This window comes from Xiphias gladius, chromosome 17 (genome assembly GCF_016859285.1).
Source record: "Xiphias gladius isolate SHS-SW01 ecotype Sanya breed wild chromosome 17, ASM1685928v1, whole genome shotgun sequence".
NCBI lineage: Eukaryota > Metazoa > Chordata > Actinopteri > Istiophoriformes > Xiphiidae > Xiphias > Xiphias gladius.
In genome coordinates, this window is record NC_053416.1 from 9176585 (window position 1) to 9198408 (window position 21824).

Here is a 21824-nt window from a genome sequence, read left to right on the forward strand (position 1 = left end):
TGTTGCGGCGGGATGGCGTCTTTATAAGAGCTCGGAGGGATCCTGCAGCGGTCAGTCGGAATAACCTCCCCATAACCTTCTGGCTGTGCGCGCGGTAGGGTGCCGCTGCTGTGTTCACAACAAAGCAGCCCGGTATGAGGGGTGATTAGTGCCACCGAGGAAGAGGAGGGGGAGGAGGAGGAGGAGGAGGAGGAGGAGCTAGATGGAAATGATGCCACCAACCAAGAAAGAGAAAAAGACTTTGTTCTTTTCTTAATTTCCTAAGATGATAGCCAGTTCAAAGTCTCATCCCACTTCTGGTCTGCAATGCATTTGTAGATTTGTTTTCCCTCAGAGTTAAAGATTATTATATGCTGTTGATTTGTTAATTATCAGTGTATTTAAGTGTCAGCGGCGTTTCAATGTTGTAGCTGGTCGAAGAGGCAAAGGTTTCAACTCTTACTTACTATTACAAGTACTTATTATACACTGTTGGTAGTTTAATCAATAATGATGCACAATGTTTTATAATGTGATAATATGATAATAAAATCCTAATCTGCAAAGTAGCTCGTTGCTATAGCTGTCAAATAACTGTGGCTGAGTAAAAAGTACAACATTTGCTCTGAAACGAAGTGGTGCAGAAAATGGAAATACTTAAGTAAGTGAATGTACTCAAGTACACTCACCTTCTAAGGTTTAAAGAAAATTCTTGGAAATTGTGGCATTCTCGAAAGTAAGGGTGCAGGAATTTTTCCGATCGACGATTATTAAATGATTATCTTCCCAATTAATCGTTTGTAAAATAGTGAAAATGCTTATTTTAATTATCCACAGCCCAAAGTGACATTTTCGGATCCCCAAAACCCAAAGATATTCAGTTTACTATCATGCATGATAAAGAAAAGCCTATGTTTAAGGTTTAACATTTATCATATTTAATTCAAACTGATCTAGGCCACACACGGTATGAACAGCATCTCCCACAAGCCTTTAGTTGTTCATCTGTTTGATTTGTCACCACACACCACCTGGATGACTGATGACTCGACACAGACACTACGACTGGTTGCATCCAAACACTTTCGTCGGACTGCTGCTATTCTCTTCACTAGTAAAGACCGGAGACAATTTGGATGAGAAGAGATGTGTGACAGTGAAGAGTGGAGGGGATTAACCACGGCAATTCATGCTCCAGATCCATATATCATCATAAACTATCAACTTCAAATCAAAAAAATTTGCAGTAAATAAATTGAAGCTGTACATATGGACCATTAATTCCACAACATTTAACATTAGATAGATTGTGGAGAAAAGGGAAAACTGCACAAGTTCAGGTTGATTTTAGTTGTAGTGCTATGTGACATACTGGTTATAAGACATCATCTTTATACTTGTCCAGTGTAATTTTGCCGCGAATAATGCACAAATAAATAATTTAACGTAGTCACAGCAGGTAGAATTGAATGGGTTTTTTCATTGTTGACATCTGTTTCTATTGAAATGGTCGACGAGGCTCATCCTCTCTTGGCTGCACCGCTGTTTCTCACTCATGCCGGGGAGGGGAACAGGCTCGCTGTGCACAGAGGTCTCATAGTAAGGACAGACTTTTAGATGAGCAGATATAGGAGGGGTGTCGGTCATATGCCATGAATCCACTGAGGAGAAGAGTCGACTGAACTCCCATACCTGGAGAGAAACAGGAGAAGAGTCAGGAGGAAGGAAAAGGAAACACTGGTCACAGTTAGTAGGGGATGGATCGGGTGATTTAGTGTGTCTGTCTCACAGGTTTGGCCCTCCACTTGGCTCCTCGGTGCGAGTAGGTCTTTCTCTCCCAGCGGAGGGTGACCATCCCTCTCTCCTGCAGCAGAGTGGAGCACACCTGCCTCATGAGCCGGGAAACCAGAGCCAGCTGGGACAAGGACATACTGTCCAGGAAGCTGGCCATGTGGCACAGCACCTCGTAGGGCAGCGAGCTCAGAGAGTCCTCCCCTCCTCCTCCCGGCCGACCTCCTCCTTCCCCCTGAGCAGTAGAGGAGTCCGCTGAGCTCCTGGACGGCTGGGAGGCATCACCCAGTGAGGCCACAGGGGTCAGACGCAAGTTGAAACTCCTCAGCTGCTGACTGTAGTGAGAAAAAAAAAAAAGAAAATAGTGATGATTCTATTTGCTGAGCCAAACGCAAGCACAAGACCAACACGAGTTTCGAGAGACCCAGATATATTGGAATCTGGACCGATGACTGCGAGTTGTGCTCACTTGTAGGTGACTCTGGCTTCATGTGTGGAGGGCTGAAACCTCCTCTGGCTGTAGGTGCATCCCAGGTACGCCAGGGGGCATCTCTGCTCGAACCATCCGCTCAGGCACGTCTGGATGTCACTGTGGACGTTCCTGGAAAGGAGATGGTGGTTAATTCATTCATTAAACACACTTGGCATGTCCCACAGCTAGGGAAAAAGGCATTCATATCCAAGCATCTTGCTGGTGGTGGACAAATGTGAAAGAAAATGAAAATAAAGATAGGACCTACTCTTATTTGATATGAATCCTGCCAGTTAACATTTCCAATTGGGTGCAACATTTTGATAATCCAAAATCACTGAATTCTCAGCAACAACTCAACATGTATTACTGTAATGTTAATCCTTTGAGATGAGAGAGATAAACTGCTGAAAATGACACATGTGACAGGAGTAAGGAGGCCAGCAGGAGTCACATTCACACCACAAACTCGGTCAAACCCAACCAGTAGTGTCCACAGGCACCTGAAATGTGTGGCGAACTCTCTGCGGTGGAAGGTGTGACCACAGAGGAAGGCGAAGACACAGCTGGCTCTGCTGTGTCTGCTGTTCACACTCTCTGCCTGCAGCTGCAGATGGAGCTTCAGCGGTCTCTCCGCCATCACCTCCGCCAGGGTCGTCTTACTATTGAACGGCGCCGAGCGGAACGAGTGCGTCTGTGTTCCCACGTCAACATAGAGCCCATCGACTGCCTTTGGCTCGCTGATCTGCATGGAAGCCAAACGAACACAAGACCTGATTAATTCTAGTTAAAGGACCATAACGATGTTTTTGCACGCATTTACGTTCCAGGATGCCTTTGTTTGCCACTTGTTTCCATAGTGCCTTACAAAGGTTGCTGTACCAAAATGAAACTACTTTATAAACAGTATGACAGTATGCAGGGGCTGATTTCTTACTTTTCCACACAATATGAAAATCTGAAATGCACCACAGAGAACATCTTTTCAAAAATAATGAATAATAAATTTGTTTTACTGGGGAATTTAAATTAGGCAGAAAACGATGAAGCCGTGTTACCATATTCCTTAAAAAAAAAACTATTACAGTAAAATATAGAGAAAAGACTTGACATTCTTAAGCCACGAGAGATGGTTGGATTTCCACTGAAGTACTGTAGACGATGGTGTTTTGCCACTGACGATACTGTCTAAAGGCTAAAATGTCTGTGTATGTGTGAATTAATGGGGTCCAACCCAGTAAACTCTTGCAAGTGTTTCAAGTCGCTCCAAGTATACTGTTATGTGGGACTGAGAATTGAATTATGATGATAAGTGTTAATAGTCCTGTTAATGCTTTGGTCGAGATTATTTATCTGATGTTTAGATAGGGTTTATGTATGTAACCTTGTATATGTGAAGAGGGCTGACTGTGCATGTGCAGTACAAAAGATAGATGACCACGTTGAGAAAGCAAAACCTGGAAAAAACTGAGTTACGAGTGGTAAACGGTATGATATAGTGACAGACAGGTCAGATATTTCCATTTATTGCCTTTTTGAGAGACGCTCCGTGGGATTTATCTTATGGATGGAAACTGCAACTTAAATGGACATGTGGATGTGAACAAATCACCAAAACCAGATCGGATCTCTTCTTTTTCTTGGATTTAAGTTAGATTCTGTCCCAGTAGTCTTATCCCTTTAATGCAGTCTTATCCCTTTAATCAGGCGGCGACCCCTTAGATTTCCCAGGTTGGGAACCACGTCTTCAAGCTAAAGTTAGGAAATAAAGCATGTAGCGAGAGGAGCAAGACAACAAGGTTTCTAGGAAAGGAGCTTGTCTCCGTTGCTCACTGTCTCCTCAATATTTTGAAACACTGGGATACATGTGGGTGGTTTCACAAGCAGTATGTTAGATGTTATTTATGCCTTGAACACTTAAAAAGATGTACAATCCTACTAACCTATTGTTCTCACTGCAGCTGCTACTATCACTTTGGACAAAGAGAATTACACTTTTCAGAACCTGACATATTAAAGGAATGGCAACATGAAATACTCTATACATTAATATTCACATTTACACCATTATCTACTATATAGTCCTCGATATTACTCAGTATTTTGTGTACCTAATTGTGAAATGTGAAAAGTACTGTATACATATGGTATCTGGTAATATGTGCCAGGGAACTACAAAGTAAAACACCAGACATGGGGCTTTACTGAATTCCACTCGATATATTTTTATTTATACCGTCAAAAATATCTGACTGACCTTGTGACCCATGACCTCCTTCTCAGCGTAGCCGAGCAGGGTGGCTGCTGCCTCGTCACCGAACCAGCTCTCTATGTTGACCCCGAGGTCTGATGTGTCCACGCCGCAAGGCTCACTCTGAGCCCTCGCAGCCGTGTCGTAAAGATGAATCCGCCGCCTGTAGTGATAGCTGTCAGGGACCTTATAGGAAGAAACACATGAGAATATATTACATTACATTCTTTTGTAAATTGTTAGTGGGTCAGGTTGACTGTGGTATATTTTGCCAGTGCTTATTTTAAAGCTGTATTGGGCGACTTAGCACAACGGCGGCTGGATTTGTTGGTACAAGGCAACTGTTTTAAAGGCTAATTGGCGCCATCCGACAAGCCCTTTGGTTGAAGCGTACTGACGCTGAAGGCTGAAGAAAAGATTTTATTTTACAGCGAATAAATGTAGCTTGAAGTCATCACCTTGAAAGAGTGCAGGGTCTGGACTGGGATAGGCTTCAGGCTGCCATAGACAAAATCTTTGTCCCTTGGCGTACAGGCCTTGATTTGTCCGAAGGAAAGCAGCATGCGCCCATGATGCACCACATACATGTTGTAATCCCGCAGGCTGATCTCCTGCCCCAGACGCTCCAGCACCCCCTCGTGCCACGGCGCGTGCCCTGTCTTGCTTGTGTTAGGTGGAGGGCAGTTTTCACCATCCTTCTGTGTGTCTTTGTGATCTTCACCTGTTTTTTTCACCTCACTGTCCTGCCTCCCAGCCTCCTTTAAATCTCTCCTACTCTGGGCCTCCCCCTTCTCACCAGATTTTGGCTTTGGTTTAGGATTGTCAACGTTTGCCTGAGCGACAGCACAGCCACCTCTCTCCATGCCGAACATCATCTCACTCAGATTGTATTTCTCTTTACTGAGAACTAGGCCTTGACCCACACTGTTCTGTACAGTCTCTTCAACATCATTCTCACACGAGCTATTTTCTGAGGAAATGGAAGTGTGGAGACCCACGGGAGACCATACAAGGGGAGAGATTTTGAGACCCCAGAGGAGAAAAAAGAACAGAAATTACATAAACAAACTGCAATATTTTATGTGATTTGAATGATTGCCTGTAATGTACACTATATGTGCATATGAAGGATTTCATTCCAAAATTTCTTCTCCATATTTTTCTTATTAAAATTAATCAGTGTCACATATTAATCACATGTGATTTAATACTTGGAACCTCTGCTGCTGTGACACTAACAGTCACCCATAATGGACCATGCATCATTTTGTTAAAGGAGGCATCAGTGGTTATTTTAGTTGGCGATCTTATTTATTTTGGAATGAAACAGTGCTACGTTTCACCTTTATTGGCATCATTGATTATGACACCACTGACAAACCCTCCCATTGCCATCTCTTCTTTCTCCTCCTCCTTTAGTTCCTCCTCCTCTTCTTCCTCCATCAGCTCTGGATAGAGGGGCTTCATTTTCAGGCGGCCATAAAGGTCTGACTGATCAACCAGGGCCATGGCAAGATCCAGAGCCTCCTCCTGCCCCTCATTTTCCCTCAGCACATTCTCCTTCAGGGCCATGTCGCTGTGTGGGTTTGTGTCATCAGTCGGCCAGCGGAGCCACTCCATGGAGCAACACACCACGCTGGCCGGACACACCTGGAGGTGAGCTGCCCGCGAGGAGCGCGGCATGTGGACCGGGCAGCCGTACCCAGCGTTGAGGCAAGGCACCCTCACGTTAGGGCAGAGCAGCAGGTGATCCTCCTCTTTGCACAGGTGGAAGAGAGCACCACAGTGCAGGCGGCAGGGGATGACTGAACAGCACACAGAGACCTCCACCCGAGCCCTGCAGCGCCGGCTGTAGCAGGAATCACAGTGGACATGCTGTCGCACCTTGGAGGCTCGAGAACGATGGCTCTGATCGGATGAGAAAGATAGGGACCAAGCTAACATGAGAGAATAATTCAGGAACAAGATGGGGAGAGGAATTATATCTGTGACTCACCATACCAACAGGACTTTGAATCAGACGTTTTGTAATCCTGCAAGAGAGACAGAGAAAATTGACATGCAGATCCAAACTTTAAACAGTAACATCCGGCCTAAATAGTGAATGAGATCAGTGAATCTCAACCTTTTTCACTGGTGACCCCTGAAAACAAAGCAATGTACTCCATTGTCACCGGTTGCATACGTCAGATTATTATGATCAGGTTCCTTTCACACCTGTTTTACTTGAATGGTTTTTTAAAGGCCTGAAGTGGTAAAACTTCCAGTAATTCAACGAAAAAAACAGGAGTAAGAGTCTACAGCTGTGCAGGCAGCTCTGTGAGGCTGCACTTAGACACAGCAGTGCTTTGATCAAACCCTAACGTGAACATACTAAGTTGCTTATATTTTCCAGGTGTAATGTCAACCAAGTTCACCATCTTAGTTTAGTGTGTTAGCATGCCAGCATTAGCCAACTGTCCAAAGAAAGTGTTGGACAAATAAAAATTTTGACTTGACGATGGCGCTACTTGAACAGTCAGGGAATCACCGAAGTTTTTACAGTTCATCCTGAGGGTAACATGAATGTATGAACGCAATTTCATGGCAATCCATCCAATTGTTGTTGGGATATTTCAGTCTGGACCAAAGCAGTGGGCTGAACAAAAGAGAGACCATCTCATCCATAGAGCCATGATCAGGGAACCAGTGACAAAGGCCACACAACCAGTCAGCAGCACAAAACGACAATTATGGGAAGCATTTTCACAATCATGCACTAAGCATAGGACACATTTTACTTGGCTCCAAAGCACTCATACAAAAATGCACTAAAACTTACTTATTCCACCTTGTTACTGTGAAATGACAAACTGATATTCAAAGTAAATGGTAAACTATGGGCCTGTATAGTAGTGTTCAGATTAATGTCCTGTGGCACCGTGAATAAGTCAGACAAGCACCAAAAGCAACTGAAATATTTAACTTCTACAGTCTTATTACTTGTCAGAGTAGTTTCACTGTACTGATTGACAAAATAGAAAAAATTATCAAAGTATTTCAACACATTCACAATGGGCTCAAACCTTATCTAGATAAAGGTCTTACCAAGTCGCCGCCGCAGACGTGCTGGTTCCTCTCACATTTGGTTTTATAACTTTGCTTTCAGTCCCTGTGCTCTTATAACTGGAAGGTTAAAATTAGCCAAGCAGCACGAAGCAGGTTCATCAGGAGAAATAACAACCTCCCAGTTTCTCACTCTGCTGCAGTGGAATCAAGCCACAGCCACTAAACTCTATTAAAAACACCTTATCTCTTCATTCTGGGGCTGAATGAATGTGTCTGAACTCTTGTTTCCAGTACGTAATAAATAGTCAATCTTCTGTTGGAATGACTGCAGTAAAATACACACTAATAATGTTTTGATGATTCTAAAATCTCCACTAGAGGACACTGTTTGGATGTCAAATCGAACCCAGTCTCACTTTGCTCTCGGCACAGGTTGAAATCAATTGTCAGCAGCACCACAATATGCACCAGGGGGAGGAAGGTGAGAGAGATTTCCTGATGGCTGAGCGGACTGGTAACCCAAACCATGTTTCCGACCACCTGTGTAACATTTCTCGGTCAGTACTCAGCTCTATTTATAACACCACACACAGCACAAACAGACACTTGGTCTCTGAAGCACAGGACGGAGCGCAGGCAGCATGTTTTTCTCCTTTCCAACTCTTACAGCGGTAGGTTTAAGTCTGTAATTCATTGTTCCCATTGACTCTACTGCTACAGGACTCTCCTGCTATCCTGGCATGGTGTATTTACATGCATGTTTTAAAAGCTGATTGTTATGTGAGACTTTGAGATTCACACTTTTCCTCTCTATTTGCAGCACAGACAGCTACAGATTTAAAAATAAACTGGTGCAAGAGGATCTGAAGGATGGTATGTTTTTATTTTGCAACTGTAAGCTCAAATGTAGTTTGCCCCTTTTATTTCCCCTTAAGTAGCTTTAATGTTAATCAAATCATTCCACATTGTGTGACAGTATCATCTAGAGTACATTCTGTTCCATTGAAGTGAAATATACAAACCCAGGACTCCATATTTTTTTTTTTTTTTTTTTTGGATGAAATGCAAATATTTTAGATGTGTTTTGCATCATTGTATACACAAACTCCACAAATTCAGTCTGACATATGCGGTAACTTTAGAAACTTTATTAATTTCCATTTTTGTTCATTTTCCACCTTTCCTCTGTAAATCCGATCAGAGCCATCGTTCTCGAGCCTCCAAGGTGCGACAGCATGTCCACTGTGATTCCTGCTACAGCCGGCGCTGCAGGGCTCGGGTGGAGGTCTCTGTGTGCTGTTCAGTCATCCCCTGCCGCCTGCACTGTGGAGCTCTCTTCCACCTGTGCAAAGAGGAGGATCACCTGCTGCTCTGCCCTAACGTGAGGGTGCCTTGCCTCAACGCTGGGTACGGCTGCCCGGTCCACATGCCGCGCTCCTCGCGGGCGGCTCACCTCCAGGTGTGTCCGGCCAGCCTGGTGTGTTGCTCCGTGGAGTGGAACCGCTGGCCGGCCAACGATGCCCATTCTCATCCAAACACAGAGCTGCATGAAAACCTGCTCAGAGAAAGAGAGCAGGGAGGATGTTTGGATGTGGCCATGGCCCTGAAAGACCAGGACCGCCTGTTTCACTCCATCAAGATGAGGAAACTGTTCCCTGAGCTGATCCATAGTGTGGATGAAGAAGAGAAAGAAGAAGAGAGGAGGGAGGAAAAGAGGAGGAAGGAGAAGGAGAAGCAGAAAAAAGCCGCCCTGAAGAAGGAGGCAGCAGAAATGGCAGCAGCAAAGGAAGCCGGTTCTCACACCTGGGAGTCTTTTGCAATCTTTAACAACCATACCCCTGATGAAAAAGAAGATGAGGATGAAGATGAGGCTGAAGTTGAGGCTGAAGATGAGGAGGAGCTGACTCAGGAGGAGAGAGAGGCTCTTGCCAGGGCCTCAACAGTGAATGCCGATCTGTTAGAAAACTACAACGCCTGGGAACGCATGTTCACTATGGAAATGGGCGGCTGCAGGGAAGCTAGAGGGGCAGCTGTGGCAGGAGGAGCCCAGGGACTGGCTAAAGGGGCAGGAAAAGGCCTGGGCCCTCTAATGGAGGAATATAAAGCAGATGCTTGTATGGGTGCAACAGCATCAAACACCTGCGAACAGGTGAGCAGTGCATGCATGGCTCACTCCACTTCCTCCTCTTCCTGTCACACCGGCAAACTGAGGAAGAAGGGTTTTGATTATGGATATTTGGAGCCAATGAAGATCATCACGGTGCGTACGTTTAAAGTCCCGGTCAGCTTCTCTGCCAGGCAGGGCCGCATCCGCAACCCTGGTTTCTACAGGAGGGAGAGTAAGGCTGTGGATACCAGCGACCTGGGGGTGGCGCTAGAGGACATGCCAGTGTGGGAGGAAGTTCAGGTGAGAGAGAGAAAACTTAATCACTCCTTATAATCTTTTCAACTCACTGCAATTCTTCTGGTAAAAAAAAAAAACCTGCAGAACTTGAGTTTTTGGCCACTTGGGGGCAGCAGAAACAAGCTGTGAACAAACACTGACATAGCATCACCTTAAAAAATTTAAAATCCCAAACTTGTCAGCAGACTGTTGCCTATACATTTCCAGCAGACACGGAGCAAACTTAGCATTCATTTGGAGTCGTGCTTCTGGCCACCTGGTAATTGTAAGTCCAATATTCACTCAAACAAAAACCAAAACAATGAGCTGAAAAAAAATGCTCAGTAGAGCTGAGTAAGTCGGGTTATAATTCTCTGCGGACTTGTCACTACGAGCAACCTTGTTCACATTGCACATAATCATTTGATCCATTGTTATTATAAGAAATAAACTGTAGCCGTTTAAATGTCTTATTGGCTTGTATTTTCCTGAGGGTCTTCTAAGATGAAGAGAACATTTTACTTCATGTCTCAGCTCAGTCTTAGGTGCTTCAGAAGGATTTTCTTGGCAAATTCGCAATATTTTGAAACCAATGCTGGAACAATGCAATGCACTAAATTCGTCAATCAATAGAATATTAATCAACAACAATTTTTATAATACATTTATCATTTAAGTCAATTATCTAAAAAATACCAAAAATATGTGAGTTCCAATGAACATCTTTGGGTTTTGGGCTGTTGGTTGGACAAAACAAGTCATTTGAATAGTGCCACTTAACTGGCGTGGACATTATGATGTACTGTTTTGTTTTTTGTTTTTTTGTTTTTTTTTCTATTTTTGACATTTTATAGACAGAAAAAATTGTGGGAAAAAAACCTGATTTTCTCTGATGATCTTGAGTCACAGGAATCATAATCCTTACACTGTGAGCTCCATCTCTTGTTCTTTTAGATTGAAAGTACCTTGGATCCGGATGCACCACAAGCTGTTTGTGACATTGTGTGTTGAAAGACTATCAAAAATAATCTTTTCCCCCTGCACAGAAGGCTAAACAAACACATATAGACAGATCGTCCCTGAAAAACTCTTCAACATGATTAATCTATTAAATGAGGAAATAATCTGATTATTCAGCAATGAAATTAATTAAATTAGCTGCAGCCATATTTAAAATAAGAACAGTCCTGATAAAAGAGACTATGTACTGAATATTTATCATATGGCGCATTTGATTTGCTCGTCAGGCCTCCCTGCTGTGCTCCCTGGAGAAGGAGCAAAGGGGTCACCTCATTGCAGAGAGCATATGCACAGATGGTCTGTTACAAGATGAAGGTACACAGACCTACAACTTCCTGTCCGCTCCCTTCCGGAGAAACACGTCGCTGGCTGATCTGATTGCCGGAAACCCGCTGGAGCTGCACCTTCAGCTGCAGGTGGAGAGCGTCACCAGCCGACACCACAAGGCCAGCTCCGCCTTCACCTTCCTCTGTGGACACACCTTCCAGCGCAGGGAATATGGCAAACATTATAAGTGGGGTTTCTTTTTCTTTTGTTTTTTTCAAATTCCTATATGCATTGGAGGACACAGATTCAGTTATAGTCCCAAAATATTTAGTTTCTTCAAGTAAGATATAGAACCTGAGAAATTGTCAAATATCAGTCAAAGTTTGCGTTTAAACTCATACGACATCAGGTTAGGCATGAAGATAAACCACGGAGATGAGACCTTCAGAGAGAGTATAGATAGAAAATGGAAAACTGGTTTAATATTAAATGATTTTACCAGGCCTAAGCAACTCAAAAAAAAAAAAATTTTTTCCAAGTTTTATCACATTTCATTTTCTAATGATCAACATGCTCGTATATGCAGGAACATCCACAGTGACATCCAGATGAGTGTGAATGGTTGGTTCGAGCAGAGATGCCCCTTGGCGTACCTGGGCTGCACCTACAGCCAGAGGAGGTTTCAGCCCTCCACACATGAAGCCAGCGTCACCTACAAGTGAGATAAAACTATTGTTTGGGTCTGAAGACTACAAATTTGAAAATGAAAAAAATGTGGGGGTGTAGAGTTAGAAAGAAGTGAGCTTATCAGACCTTTGCAGCCTGCTCCTCAACTCTGCTGGAGGCTAGCGACTCAAGGCTACATTAGCTGCCACTAGCATAACACACTGGAATCTCAGACTGAACTGTCAGTGGTTGAGTTGCATCGAGGGTAATGTAGGCCCCAGGTTTTGACATGAAAGAAGAATGTGTGTGATAAAAAAAAAGATGACATCCCTGGTTCTGCTGCATTGATTTTAATCCTTTTTTTTTTTTTTTAGCTGGCCACTGTGAGTCCCCCAATGTTATAGGAGTATAATGCTATTTCAGTGGAGTGCCTTTTTAACTGTTGACCAGTAGGAATTGCAGGAACCCTGATAAAGATAGTCTTCTTTCAAGCCGAGCAGGGAAGTGAGTGAAAGTGCAGTGAATTACACTTCGAGTCTTGTAGAGTTGCATTACAGAGCTCTTGGAAGTGAAAGTAGGTGAGAGGTGACCAAGTGTCGAGAAGCCTGTTTGCCTGACACTGACGCATTTGCATGATGTTAAAATTTATAAGGCAACACGTCTCAGCAGCAGGCAGTGTATCGTCCTTATTGATCGCCCGGCATTGATTAACAAGTCCGTTCATCCCCTGCAGATAAATTACAGTCATGCAGGGCATACAAATCTAATGCATCTTTATTGACCAAAGTTTCAACTTTGCTTTCAGTGAGGATCTGGGATGCTTTAGCCTGCATCCCACCATCCCTGTCTCACTGGGTGACGCCTCCCAGCCGTCCAGGAGCTCAGCGGACTCCTCTACTGCTCAGGGGGAAGGAGGAGGTCGGCCGGGAGGAGGAGGGGAGGACTCTCTGAGCTCGCTGCCCTACGAGGTGCTGTGCCACATGGCCAGCTTCCTGGACAGTATGTCCTTGTCCCAGCTGGCTCTGGTGTCTCGGCTCATGAGGCAGGTGTGCTCCACTCTGCTGCAGGAGAGAGGGATGGTCACCCTCCGCTGGGAGAGAAAGACCTACTCACATGGAGGAGCCAAGTGGAGGGTGAAAGAGAGGGTAAGCCAAGAGCCAGTGTGTCTGTCAGGATTAGAGACGGTAGGTGAGATGCATATATTTAAGCCGTCATTAGCAGAATCATGGCATTTTAAAGTTTAGTACATCAAAATAAAGTAGTTTAAAGTAAAAAAAGTCCCATCCACTTACAACGGACAGCTACAACAGTAAAATGATGCTTACACATTAATATGGTATTAACAGTATTAACAGAGTAATCAGTAACAATCTGATAATGTCATAGATAATAATAGATGAGTCACAGGTTTTACTGCAGATTGAGTACTTTTACTCTGATACTCATACTAATGCATCTGTATTTTTACTTAAATAGGATTTTAAATACCAAACTTTTACTTGTAATGGAGTATTTTTACATTGTTGGTGCATTTACTTAAGTAGGAATTGGGTATTTCCTACACCACTGTAGAGACCCCGTGTTTTACCACAGATAAATATTGTATATGCATCTTCACTGCAAAGAGCCCTGTCCTTTGCTGCCTTATCTATAACATTTAATATTTGATTGAATAACTAACGTCATTTTTTTTTTACGAGAATATTGTTCGTAAATTAAAGTACAGATTACTGACGTTTTTCCATGAAAAACATGCACAGGCAAAACCCGGGGTTAAGAAAGTCTGCAAATCATAAAAGGATGCTGATTAGAGAGATCTTAGTGAGTAAATCAAGCTGAAATAAAAAAAATAGGGCTTTCTGTGACAAGGGAGATACCTCTTCGACCCCAGTAGAAATAACATCCTTGGAATCAGGGCCGAATATTCAGTTTTTTCTCAGTGGCCTGTCTCTTCCTGTGCCTTCAGGTATGGCAGTTCAGCACCTTGTTCTCCCCTGTGGACACTTGGCGCTTCCAAGACGTGCCGTCCATTTCGGAGCACCTAAAGGTGTGTCCCTACTATGAGAGGGAGTCCAGAACAGAGAAGATTCACCTGCCACGTGTCCGAGAAAATGTCCCAACCAGCAAAAGCTGCAAAGGTCCCACGCTGGTTAGCTTGTTCCAGCAGAAGAGGATCATGATGTAGAGTGACTTGCTGCTATGTGCCGCTCTAATCTGTTTTTTATGAAACACGTAGTTAGTAACACCAAGGCATCACGACCTGCCTGGTTTGGGTCCTACCAGGGGATAGCCCCTCTTTTTCTCTCTCCCCATGTTCTTTGTTGCTGCTGTTCACTGTCATTAAAAATAAAGGAGAAAATGCCATTAAAAATAATAAAAACTTGAGTTCTGGGGATTAATATTGGGGCACTAATGTATTGCTTTTAAAAGTACACAAGTTTAAATCTAACTTTATTAACAAAAAAATATCAGAATAGCATTCAACTGGATCAAAAGTAAAATTCAAAAATTCAATTAATTAAGTAAAAGAATAAAAGTAACCAGGAATTTAAGAATCTAATACGGTTAAAGATTTATTTAGTCAAATGATAATCACTCAAGTTTCATGTGAGGGTACATGAAAAATGTCCCTGATTTGTTTGTACTTTATGAAATTAAAAACAAAGCAGAGCCATTTTGCTTCAACAACAACTGTTCATACACAGTATACAGTGCATTTCCACTGCTGTTAAGTAAATTGTCACTGAACACTAACACTTAGAGGGTATATTGGATCTGAAAGCTGCCCTTATGTGATTCTTTTTATGTCTGACCTGAAGCCCCCCAGAGATGTCTGCTAACTTCTGCTTAATCTTTGTTTTCTATTATAAAGAAAAAAAACAGTACAAGTTAACGAGCAAACACTGTAAGTTAGACTGCTCAGCACATCATGAGGTAGAAAAACTGAATTAGTAGTTATTTTTGCCCAGGAGAAACACAGCGCTGCCTCCCTCTATTGGTTCTTGCTGGTGTTGCGCGCGTTAGTGAGGATGTCTGCTCTGAGCAGTCTGTAATACAGCACTGCGTTCATGGTGGAGATGAGACTCAGGCCGGCCGTCCCCATCATCAGGATGTAGCGAGGAATATGTTCAGTGTGACCTGCCAGCCAGCGCGCCATCCAGCCCAGGGTACAGACGCGAAACACCAAAAACCTGCCGGTGAAACAGAAAAACCTTTGAGAAACTGTGTAGATCTGAAAACCTGAGCAAACAGACATCAGCTGACACATCAGGTCTTTCTCATCCATCAGGCAGCACCACCAGGTGGGCGTCTGATCGTTCCCCGGTTCATCCTGCAGCATGACAACGAGCCCAAACATACAGCCAGAGTCATAAGGAGCTATAAGGAGTCCTGCTGCAGATGCAATGGCCCCCACAGGGCCCTGATCTCAACATCATGGAGTCAGCCTGGGATCACATGAAGAGACGGAAGACACCGAGAACAAGTTCTCCAAGGTCCTTGGAGCAACCTACCTGCCAAGAATCTTGAAAAGCTGTGCACAAGTGTACCAAGTAGAACTGGTGCTGTTAGTCACACCAAATATTGATTTGGTTTAGGTTTTTTCTGTTTACTGCACATTGTATGATGTTAATTGATAAACGAAAACTATTCATGACATTGTTTTTCAAATCATCCTCACTTTAGTTTAATCAAACTAAAACTTTGCACAGTGCTGTATGAGGTAAATGGCGGCATTTATATAATAGTTTTACCAAAAGTGCTTTACAATTTGCCTCTCATTCATCCGTTCACACACTCAAACGCCAAACTACCAAGGTAAAGTAAAGTGCAAGTGCCTCAAATTTATACTGAAATGGCAACAATTGTGATGATTTTTTTTTTTTAAATGCCTAAAAATTAGTTGTACCAGCTTGTTAAATGTGAATAATTGCCTATTTCCCCTGTCTTCTCTGAAAATAAACGCAACATTTTGGTTTTTTTCCCAGTTGGTCAGACAGAAAAAGTCACTGGAAAATGTTGATAAGATGTTGAACAATCAATCCATTAACAAAGAAAACAGTTATCAGACGTATTGATAATGAAAATAACTTCTGGTTGCAGCCTGTGATGGAATGATATTACCTTTCCCCAGGTTTTCTGTGTGTTAATTACTTGACACAAAGAAAAAAATGGAGGCAATTAGATGAATAGATCTGTCACCTCTCACTGTGTTCAGCAACATTCATAATTTCTCATGTGAAAATACACCAGAGCATAGGTTCACATTTGAAACTGTATTGCAGGAACTTTCACACGCTCGCATATGAAAACCGTCTCATCCAAGAAGCAGTTTGACCGTGGATTTTCACATGCGACCTCGGCGAAACCTACAGCAGAGAATCAGTGAGCCACCTACGTTCCCAGGTTGAGCCAGCTGGTCACTGCGTAGGCCACAGAGGGGCGAGGGGCTGTTACGTCAGTCCCAGGCCCGTTCCTCTGTCCTGACAGGAGGAGGAGCTGCCTGATATGGAGGAAAACGGAGTTGATCTCGACCAGCAGCGACACCACAGCGAAGCCCAGGTAGAAACGAGTCGTCACAGCCAAGCCGAAGCAGGAGATCACCTGAGAAAAAGAGTTTGAACGGAGGAATGAAAGGTTAACACACAGAAGCAGACGCAGAAAGATGCAGCAAAACATCATCCACACTCAAAGAGTTGTAGTTTCCAAGGTCACTTTTAGTTACCCATAATTCTGCAGAGGAGGGTCTCAGCTCAATAATTAATTAATAATCTCGCACACTAAGAAACCTTCTGCTGCAACACTTTCTAAAAGTTCTGAAGTTCTGAAGTAATTGAATTATTAATGTTAATAACTAATTAATTAAGCAGTACAACGTAATAAGAATTTAGAAAGACAAGTTTCATGGTTCCCAAGTTGCAAAAAGTCCATTTGGCTGGTGTTTACTGTCCTCCTGCATAACTTGTTGCATATTTTATCGCTTTAATTCACCAGGAAGACCTCTGCAGGTGACTACATTGATAAGCTGTTAGAAGTAAATTTGAATCCAGTTGATGTGTAGCCCTTTTCCCAGAGGGTAAGTGATCAAACAAACAAACAAGAAAAAAAAAATAAGGAAAAAAAACAGAATATGTTGGAGGAGGATATACTGTTGGGTATCATTAACAACCTGGCAACCCAAAAATCTTATGCATTATTAGAAAGTTGTACTGAAAACATTATAAAACTCCCACACAGCGCTTGAAACAAAGCAGACCTTGAACTATGATCAAAAGGAGGTTTTTAGGGTCAAACATCTGCTACGTAAAGATAATGGTTTTACAACCATTCCTGTTAAATCAGCAACTACTCAGAGGCTCATCAGCTCAGCTATAAGCAAACATTCACACGAGGTGTGTACGTGCCCCTATATTTTATGAGGCTGTGACACTAAAGTCACGCACCCACCGAGGCAGCGATGTGTTGGCCTGCCAGAGGTGAACCAGGTCACGACCTCTGCTGCCGCTGTGACATACAGAGATTAAACGGTCACATGGACGAAGGCTGAGCTCCGCCGGAGGGACAAACGGCAGTGAAGGATGACTGTGCAGTTTCATTCACTGACCTCATCGTTATCACAACTCACAGGCACGTAAGGGTTGGACAAATTAAGAAGAACACCTCACAGTGCTACTACAAATACTCATGAGTTCATGTTAACGGCACGCTTATTGCTTTAGATCACATTACCAGTAGCGGAAAGACAACACACATCCCCAAGTAAAAGTAGTTATATCATAATGTAAAAATACTCCAGAGGTGGCTAAGTACATTTACTCAAGTACTGTACTTACATACAGTTTTGAGGCACCTGTACTTCACTTGAGTATTTCCATTTTCTGCTACTTCATACCTCTACTTAACTACAATTCACAGGCAAATATTGTACTTTTTACTCCACTACATTTAAAAAAAAAGTTTTGTAACTAGTTACTTTGCCAATTCAGATGAATTATACAAAATATGATCAACAAATACATAATCATGATGTATTATTATGTGATAATACAAGTAAGTAGGGAAGTAACTACTTTATTTATAGACATAATTCAGTCAAAGACAACTAGAACCTATTAACATAATAAATAAATAAATTAGAAACAAATCAGGGAAAGGAAGGATCGATAAAATGCCTTTGAGAAAAGGTAGGTTAGACATGATACTCAACAGGAACAACACCAGCTACCCAGCAGTATATAAAGTGATTAGGATTATCCCAACTTTTGCCAGCTCCAACATTAAAGTTGTCAACACATAATGTATCAATAACTATAATGCAATAATATAATATAAATTACTCTGAAATAAGACATTCTGCATAATGAGTATTTTTACTTTTGTTGCTTTAAGGATCTTTTGATGCTAATACTTCTATTTTTTTCAAGTAAAATATGAATGCAGGACTTATAACACTTTCCACCACCATTTTACTTCAGGGAAAGTACAAAAGTATTATCAGCGAAATGCACGTACAAGTACAAGTACAAGTGTTTGTCCTGCATTCTACTATTTTTAGCAGGATTTTAGTGTTGTAGTTGGTCGAGACAGAACTGATTTTAATTGGCTGGACTACCAAGAGAACAGCTGCCCCAGAACGGTAGGAATTACTGAAAATGCGGTGGAGCAGAAGTAGAAAGTAGCATCAAATGTAAATGCTCAAATAAAGTGCAAGTATCTCAAAACAAAACAAAACAAAAAACAAAAATAAACAAAACCCTTAAATAAATAAAACAGCACATGCAGTACAGAACAGCATAACAGTGCTGCATACACAACAGAAAAGGAAGTTTCCAGGGGACAATAGAAACTGATAAACATAGTAGTAATATCGTAATAAAAAGCTAAAGCTAAGTGTAGCTACTATCTCCAGTTATATTGAAATCATGCAGTCAGGATGTTAAAACTAACATAACCATTGATCTGTTGTGTTCTGTACTTCTCATACAGTGTTGCGTTTTCTGTATTTGCAGCACATTTCTTTATGCTGCGCATGCATTTTGAAATTCTTGAACCTGCTTCTCAATTTTCTCGTGTTACAAGTTGCAGAGTTTATCCCCCCGCCCCCCCCGAAATATAACAATTGTGTTGTATAACTGATGAGTGCTTGCGTTTTATCCATATGAAGTGTGTTGAGCCCTCTCTCTGCCGCCGTTCTGTGCACATTCAGCCGTTCTGTGTTTATTACCATGGAGTGGTGGAGGAGCAGCTCCCAGGACTGTCTGACTGACTGGTTCAAGGCCATGTCCAAGAAATCATGGATAAAATAACCTAGAGCAGAAAGTACACGCGTTGTATGAAAGCAGGCATCAAATATACACATTTACATCCTGCACAAAAAACACCATGGAATGTAAAAATGTCAAAGCAGAGGACTCATGAACTTTATCACATTGATTGTCGGCACTTTTTTTGGAAGCAGCCACCAGGAAGAAAAACTCTTTCACTGGTTTTGTTAAAGCTTGCTCAAACCCTTTTTTAAATCTTACAGTCTGCAAATTTTGGTGGATCACATTTTCAAACTTTGCCTTTTTTTTCTTCTTCTTTTTTTTTTTTTACTGTCAGTATACAATCTGGTATGTTCAGCATTTAGTTTGCAAGTGAGAGAAGTTCACTTTCACCTGATTCAATCTAGGAAAAAAATTGTTGCACGATTTAGAAGTCATAATTGTTTGTACTGAGTCTGTACATAATTGTACTGAGTTTCATTTTCTGTGTCCATTCTTGATTTGGTGATATAAAGGAGAGTTGATCCCCAGCCTAATGGCTGGACAAGGTCATCTGAATGCAGATCTGATGTAATCCTGAGTGTTAACATGTGAATTTTTCCCTGCTAGTGCAGGGGTGTCACCTGTAGACACAGCCACAAGGCTGTGGGAGAGCACGGAGTGAGACGAGATCAGGTCCTTCACCATCTGAGGTTGAAGGTAGAAACTGCGAGGCAGGAGAGAGACCACAGGGAGAGTGAAGATCAAATGAAATGTGAATAAGTAACAGCACTAAAAGCCCCATTGCTGTGTCTTTACGCACCATAAAACAGCCCACGCTCCTGTCAGAGAGCTGTGAGCTAAAGAAGTGCTGATATTCCTCCACTTCCAGGCTTTCTTACGTGCCGGCGCCGGCGCTGGCAGAAGTCCGACAATCGTGTTCAGCAGTTTGAAAGAGCACGCGGATCCTCCAATGACCAGGACTGTCGACCTCAAATCCATAACTAGACTTCACCACAGAGCCCCGCGCCCCGAGTTCACCTCAGATGTCATGTGCTTCTGTTTTCGGTGCACATCTCAGGTGGGAGAGTGTCAGCTGAAATGCAAAGCAAACTCCTGAAGGGTCCTTAACACATAGTATATTTGTAAGCAATCCCTGCCCTTTAACACACTCTCCTCCACGCACGTGAACTGATAAACTGATCGCTGATAACAGGTGAAGGGTCCTGGTCGCACAATAACTTGCTACCATGACTTGATTCCCTCCCTGGCATAAAACATTCAAATCCACACACTGTTTTCTGGCTCCCATAATATTATTATACTATACTGTACTATACTATACTATACTAGGATATCCCATTTTATTTACTGATGCCTCACCTGGCACTAAACAAGCATCACATTACAGTATTATACAAATCACAAAACGATAAGCAACAGGTGTCTATTCAATTCGACCCAAGGCAACTATGTGTTCACAGTTGAGGGAAAATGGAGTAAACGTCATCCACATTGTGACAATAGTTACAGTGAAAAACCCCAAAAATGAACTCAAAAAAGGAAGGACATGAAGGGGGCAAAGGGAAAGAGGTAAACAGGATTAAGAGTCTCCCGCCATGTTCGCAGCTCTGTGAAGCTATACTTCGAGCTCGAATGCTAACACGCTAAAGTTAAACAGGTATAATGTTTACAGCTGAGGCTGATGGGATTGCAATTGGATTTGCAGATATTTGGTCAAAAACCAAAGTAATGGACAGAGTGAAATTTTGAGCTGATGATGGCGCTAGATCAAAACTTTAAGAATCGCCACAGCTATTACAAATCATCCTCTGGATCGTGAATGTCTGCACCGAGTTTCATGCCAATCCTGCAGAAAGCTGTTGAGACATTTCACTCCAAACCATAAAGGTGAACCTCATGGCGCGCCAGAGGAGAAGTCAGGTGATCGCCAACGTCCCTGGGATTCCTCCTCCGGCGACCATGCATGGCATTGTAATCAAAAACGAAAAAAGAAAATTAGATATATGGTTAAATGAAAAACAGAAGCACACATAAAATATATTTAAATACATTTTTATTCATTTTAAAATATATGCATAATAATGTACTATAAAAAAAATAAAATATAGTAATATTCTATAAAAAGAAAAATTATTTATTCGTTTCTTAAATTTCTGTAATGCCTCTGGAAATGTTTTGTGCCTGATGAAAATTTATGACTGACTGAGAAGTTGCGCATTGGAAACTGCTGGATTGCAAGCTTGCCTGTCGACAAACTAAAATGTTCTCTGGGTAAATATATTGATTAATTGGACTGAATCAATTGGAAGTTTTGCCATCTCAACACTATCTCTATTTTCCCTATAATCAGCCATTTCAGGTAGCCTACACCTTCCTATCTATTTACATTTTACGTATCATTTGTTTTCAAGGAAATTAAACAAAAAAGTTACCAGGGTGAATAAAGTAACCATTAACTGGGGCAGAGAGTGACTAAGTAGCAATTCAGATTAATAATACTAAATATTATAACAAATAATTAATGATGTATTATTATAAGTTAAGATAAGACTTTATTGATCCCAAGAGAAAACTCACGGGATTCCCAGCAGTATATAAAGTAATTAAAATTAGCCCCACCTTTACAAGCTCCAATATTAAAGTGCACTTAAAGCATGAATAATTGTAATCCAGTAATATTAT

At 42.2% G+C, this 21824-nt stretch overlaps 3 protein-coding genes across 4 annotated transcripts; 1 reads left to right on the top strand and 2 right to left on the bottom strand.

The window, feature by feature from the left end:
- Positions 1 to 1458: 1458 nt before the first annotated feature.
- Positions 1459 to 8069, bottom strand: LOC120802856 (F-box only protein 40-like). Its single transcript, XM_040151031.1, has 10 exons — positions 7948 to 8069; positions 6490 to 6526; positions 5837 to 6401; positions 5269 to 5463; positions 4952 to 5199; positions 4500 to 4679; positions 2746 to 2987; positions 2240 to 2371; positions 1769 to 2105; positions 1459 to 1671 (listed from the first exon to the last, which is right to left on the bottom strand). Exons 1-10 carry the CDS (start codon positions 8067 to 8069, stop codon positions 1459 to 1461), a joined length of 2271 nt encoding a protein of 756 aa, XP_040006965.1.
- On the top strand, positions 7996 to 14062 carry LOC120802105 (F-box only protein 40-like). Of its 2 annotated transcripts, none has more exons than XM_040149581.1 (7): positions 7996 to 8098; positions 8362 to 8414; positions 8743 to 9948; positions 11172 to 11458; positions 11798 to 11929; positions 12683 to 13022; positions 13844 to 14062. In XM_040149581.1, exons 2-7 carry the CDS (start codon positions 8412 to 8414, stop codon positions 14060 to 14062), a joined length of 2187 nt encoding a protein of 728 aa, XP_040005515.1. In that variant the 5' UTR covers positions 7996 to 8098; positions 8362 to 8411. The 2 variants fall into 2 exon arrangements, with proteins under 2 accessions (XP_040005515.1, XP_040005514.1); XM_040149580.1 differs by lacking the exon at positions 7996 to 8098 and adding an exon at positions 8161 to 8212.
- Positions 14063 to 14435: 373 nt separating this feature from the next.
- On the bottom strand, positions 14436 to 20120 carry LOC120802106 (TLC domain-containing protein 2-like). Its single transcript, XM_040149583.1, has 5 exons — positions 19942 to 20120; positions 19763 to 19845; positions 19100 to 19182; positions 16274 to 16479; positions 14436 to 15068 (listed from the first exon to the last, which is right to left on the bottom strand). The coding sequence occupies exons 1-5, from the start codon at positions 20118 to 20120 to the stop codon at positions 14870 to 14872; spliced, it is 750 nt and encodes a 249-aa protein (XP_040005517.1). The 3' UTR covers positions 14436 to 14869.
- Positions 20121 to 21824: the final 1704 nt, after the last annotated feature.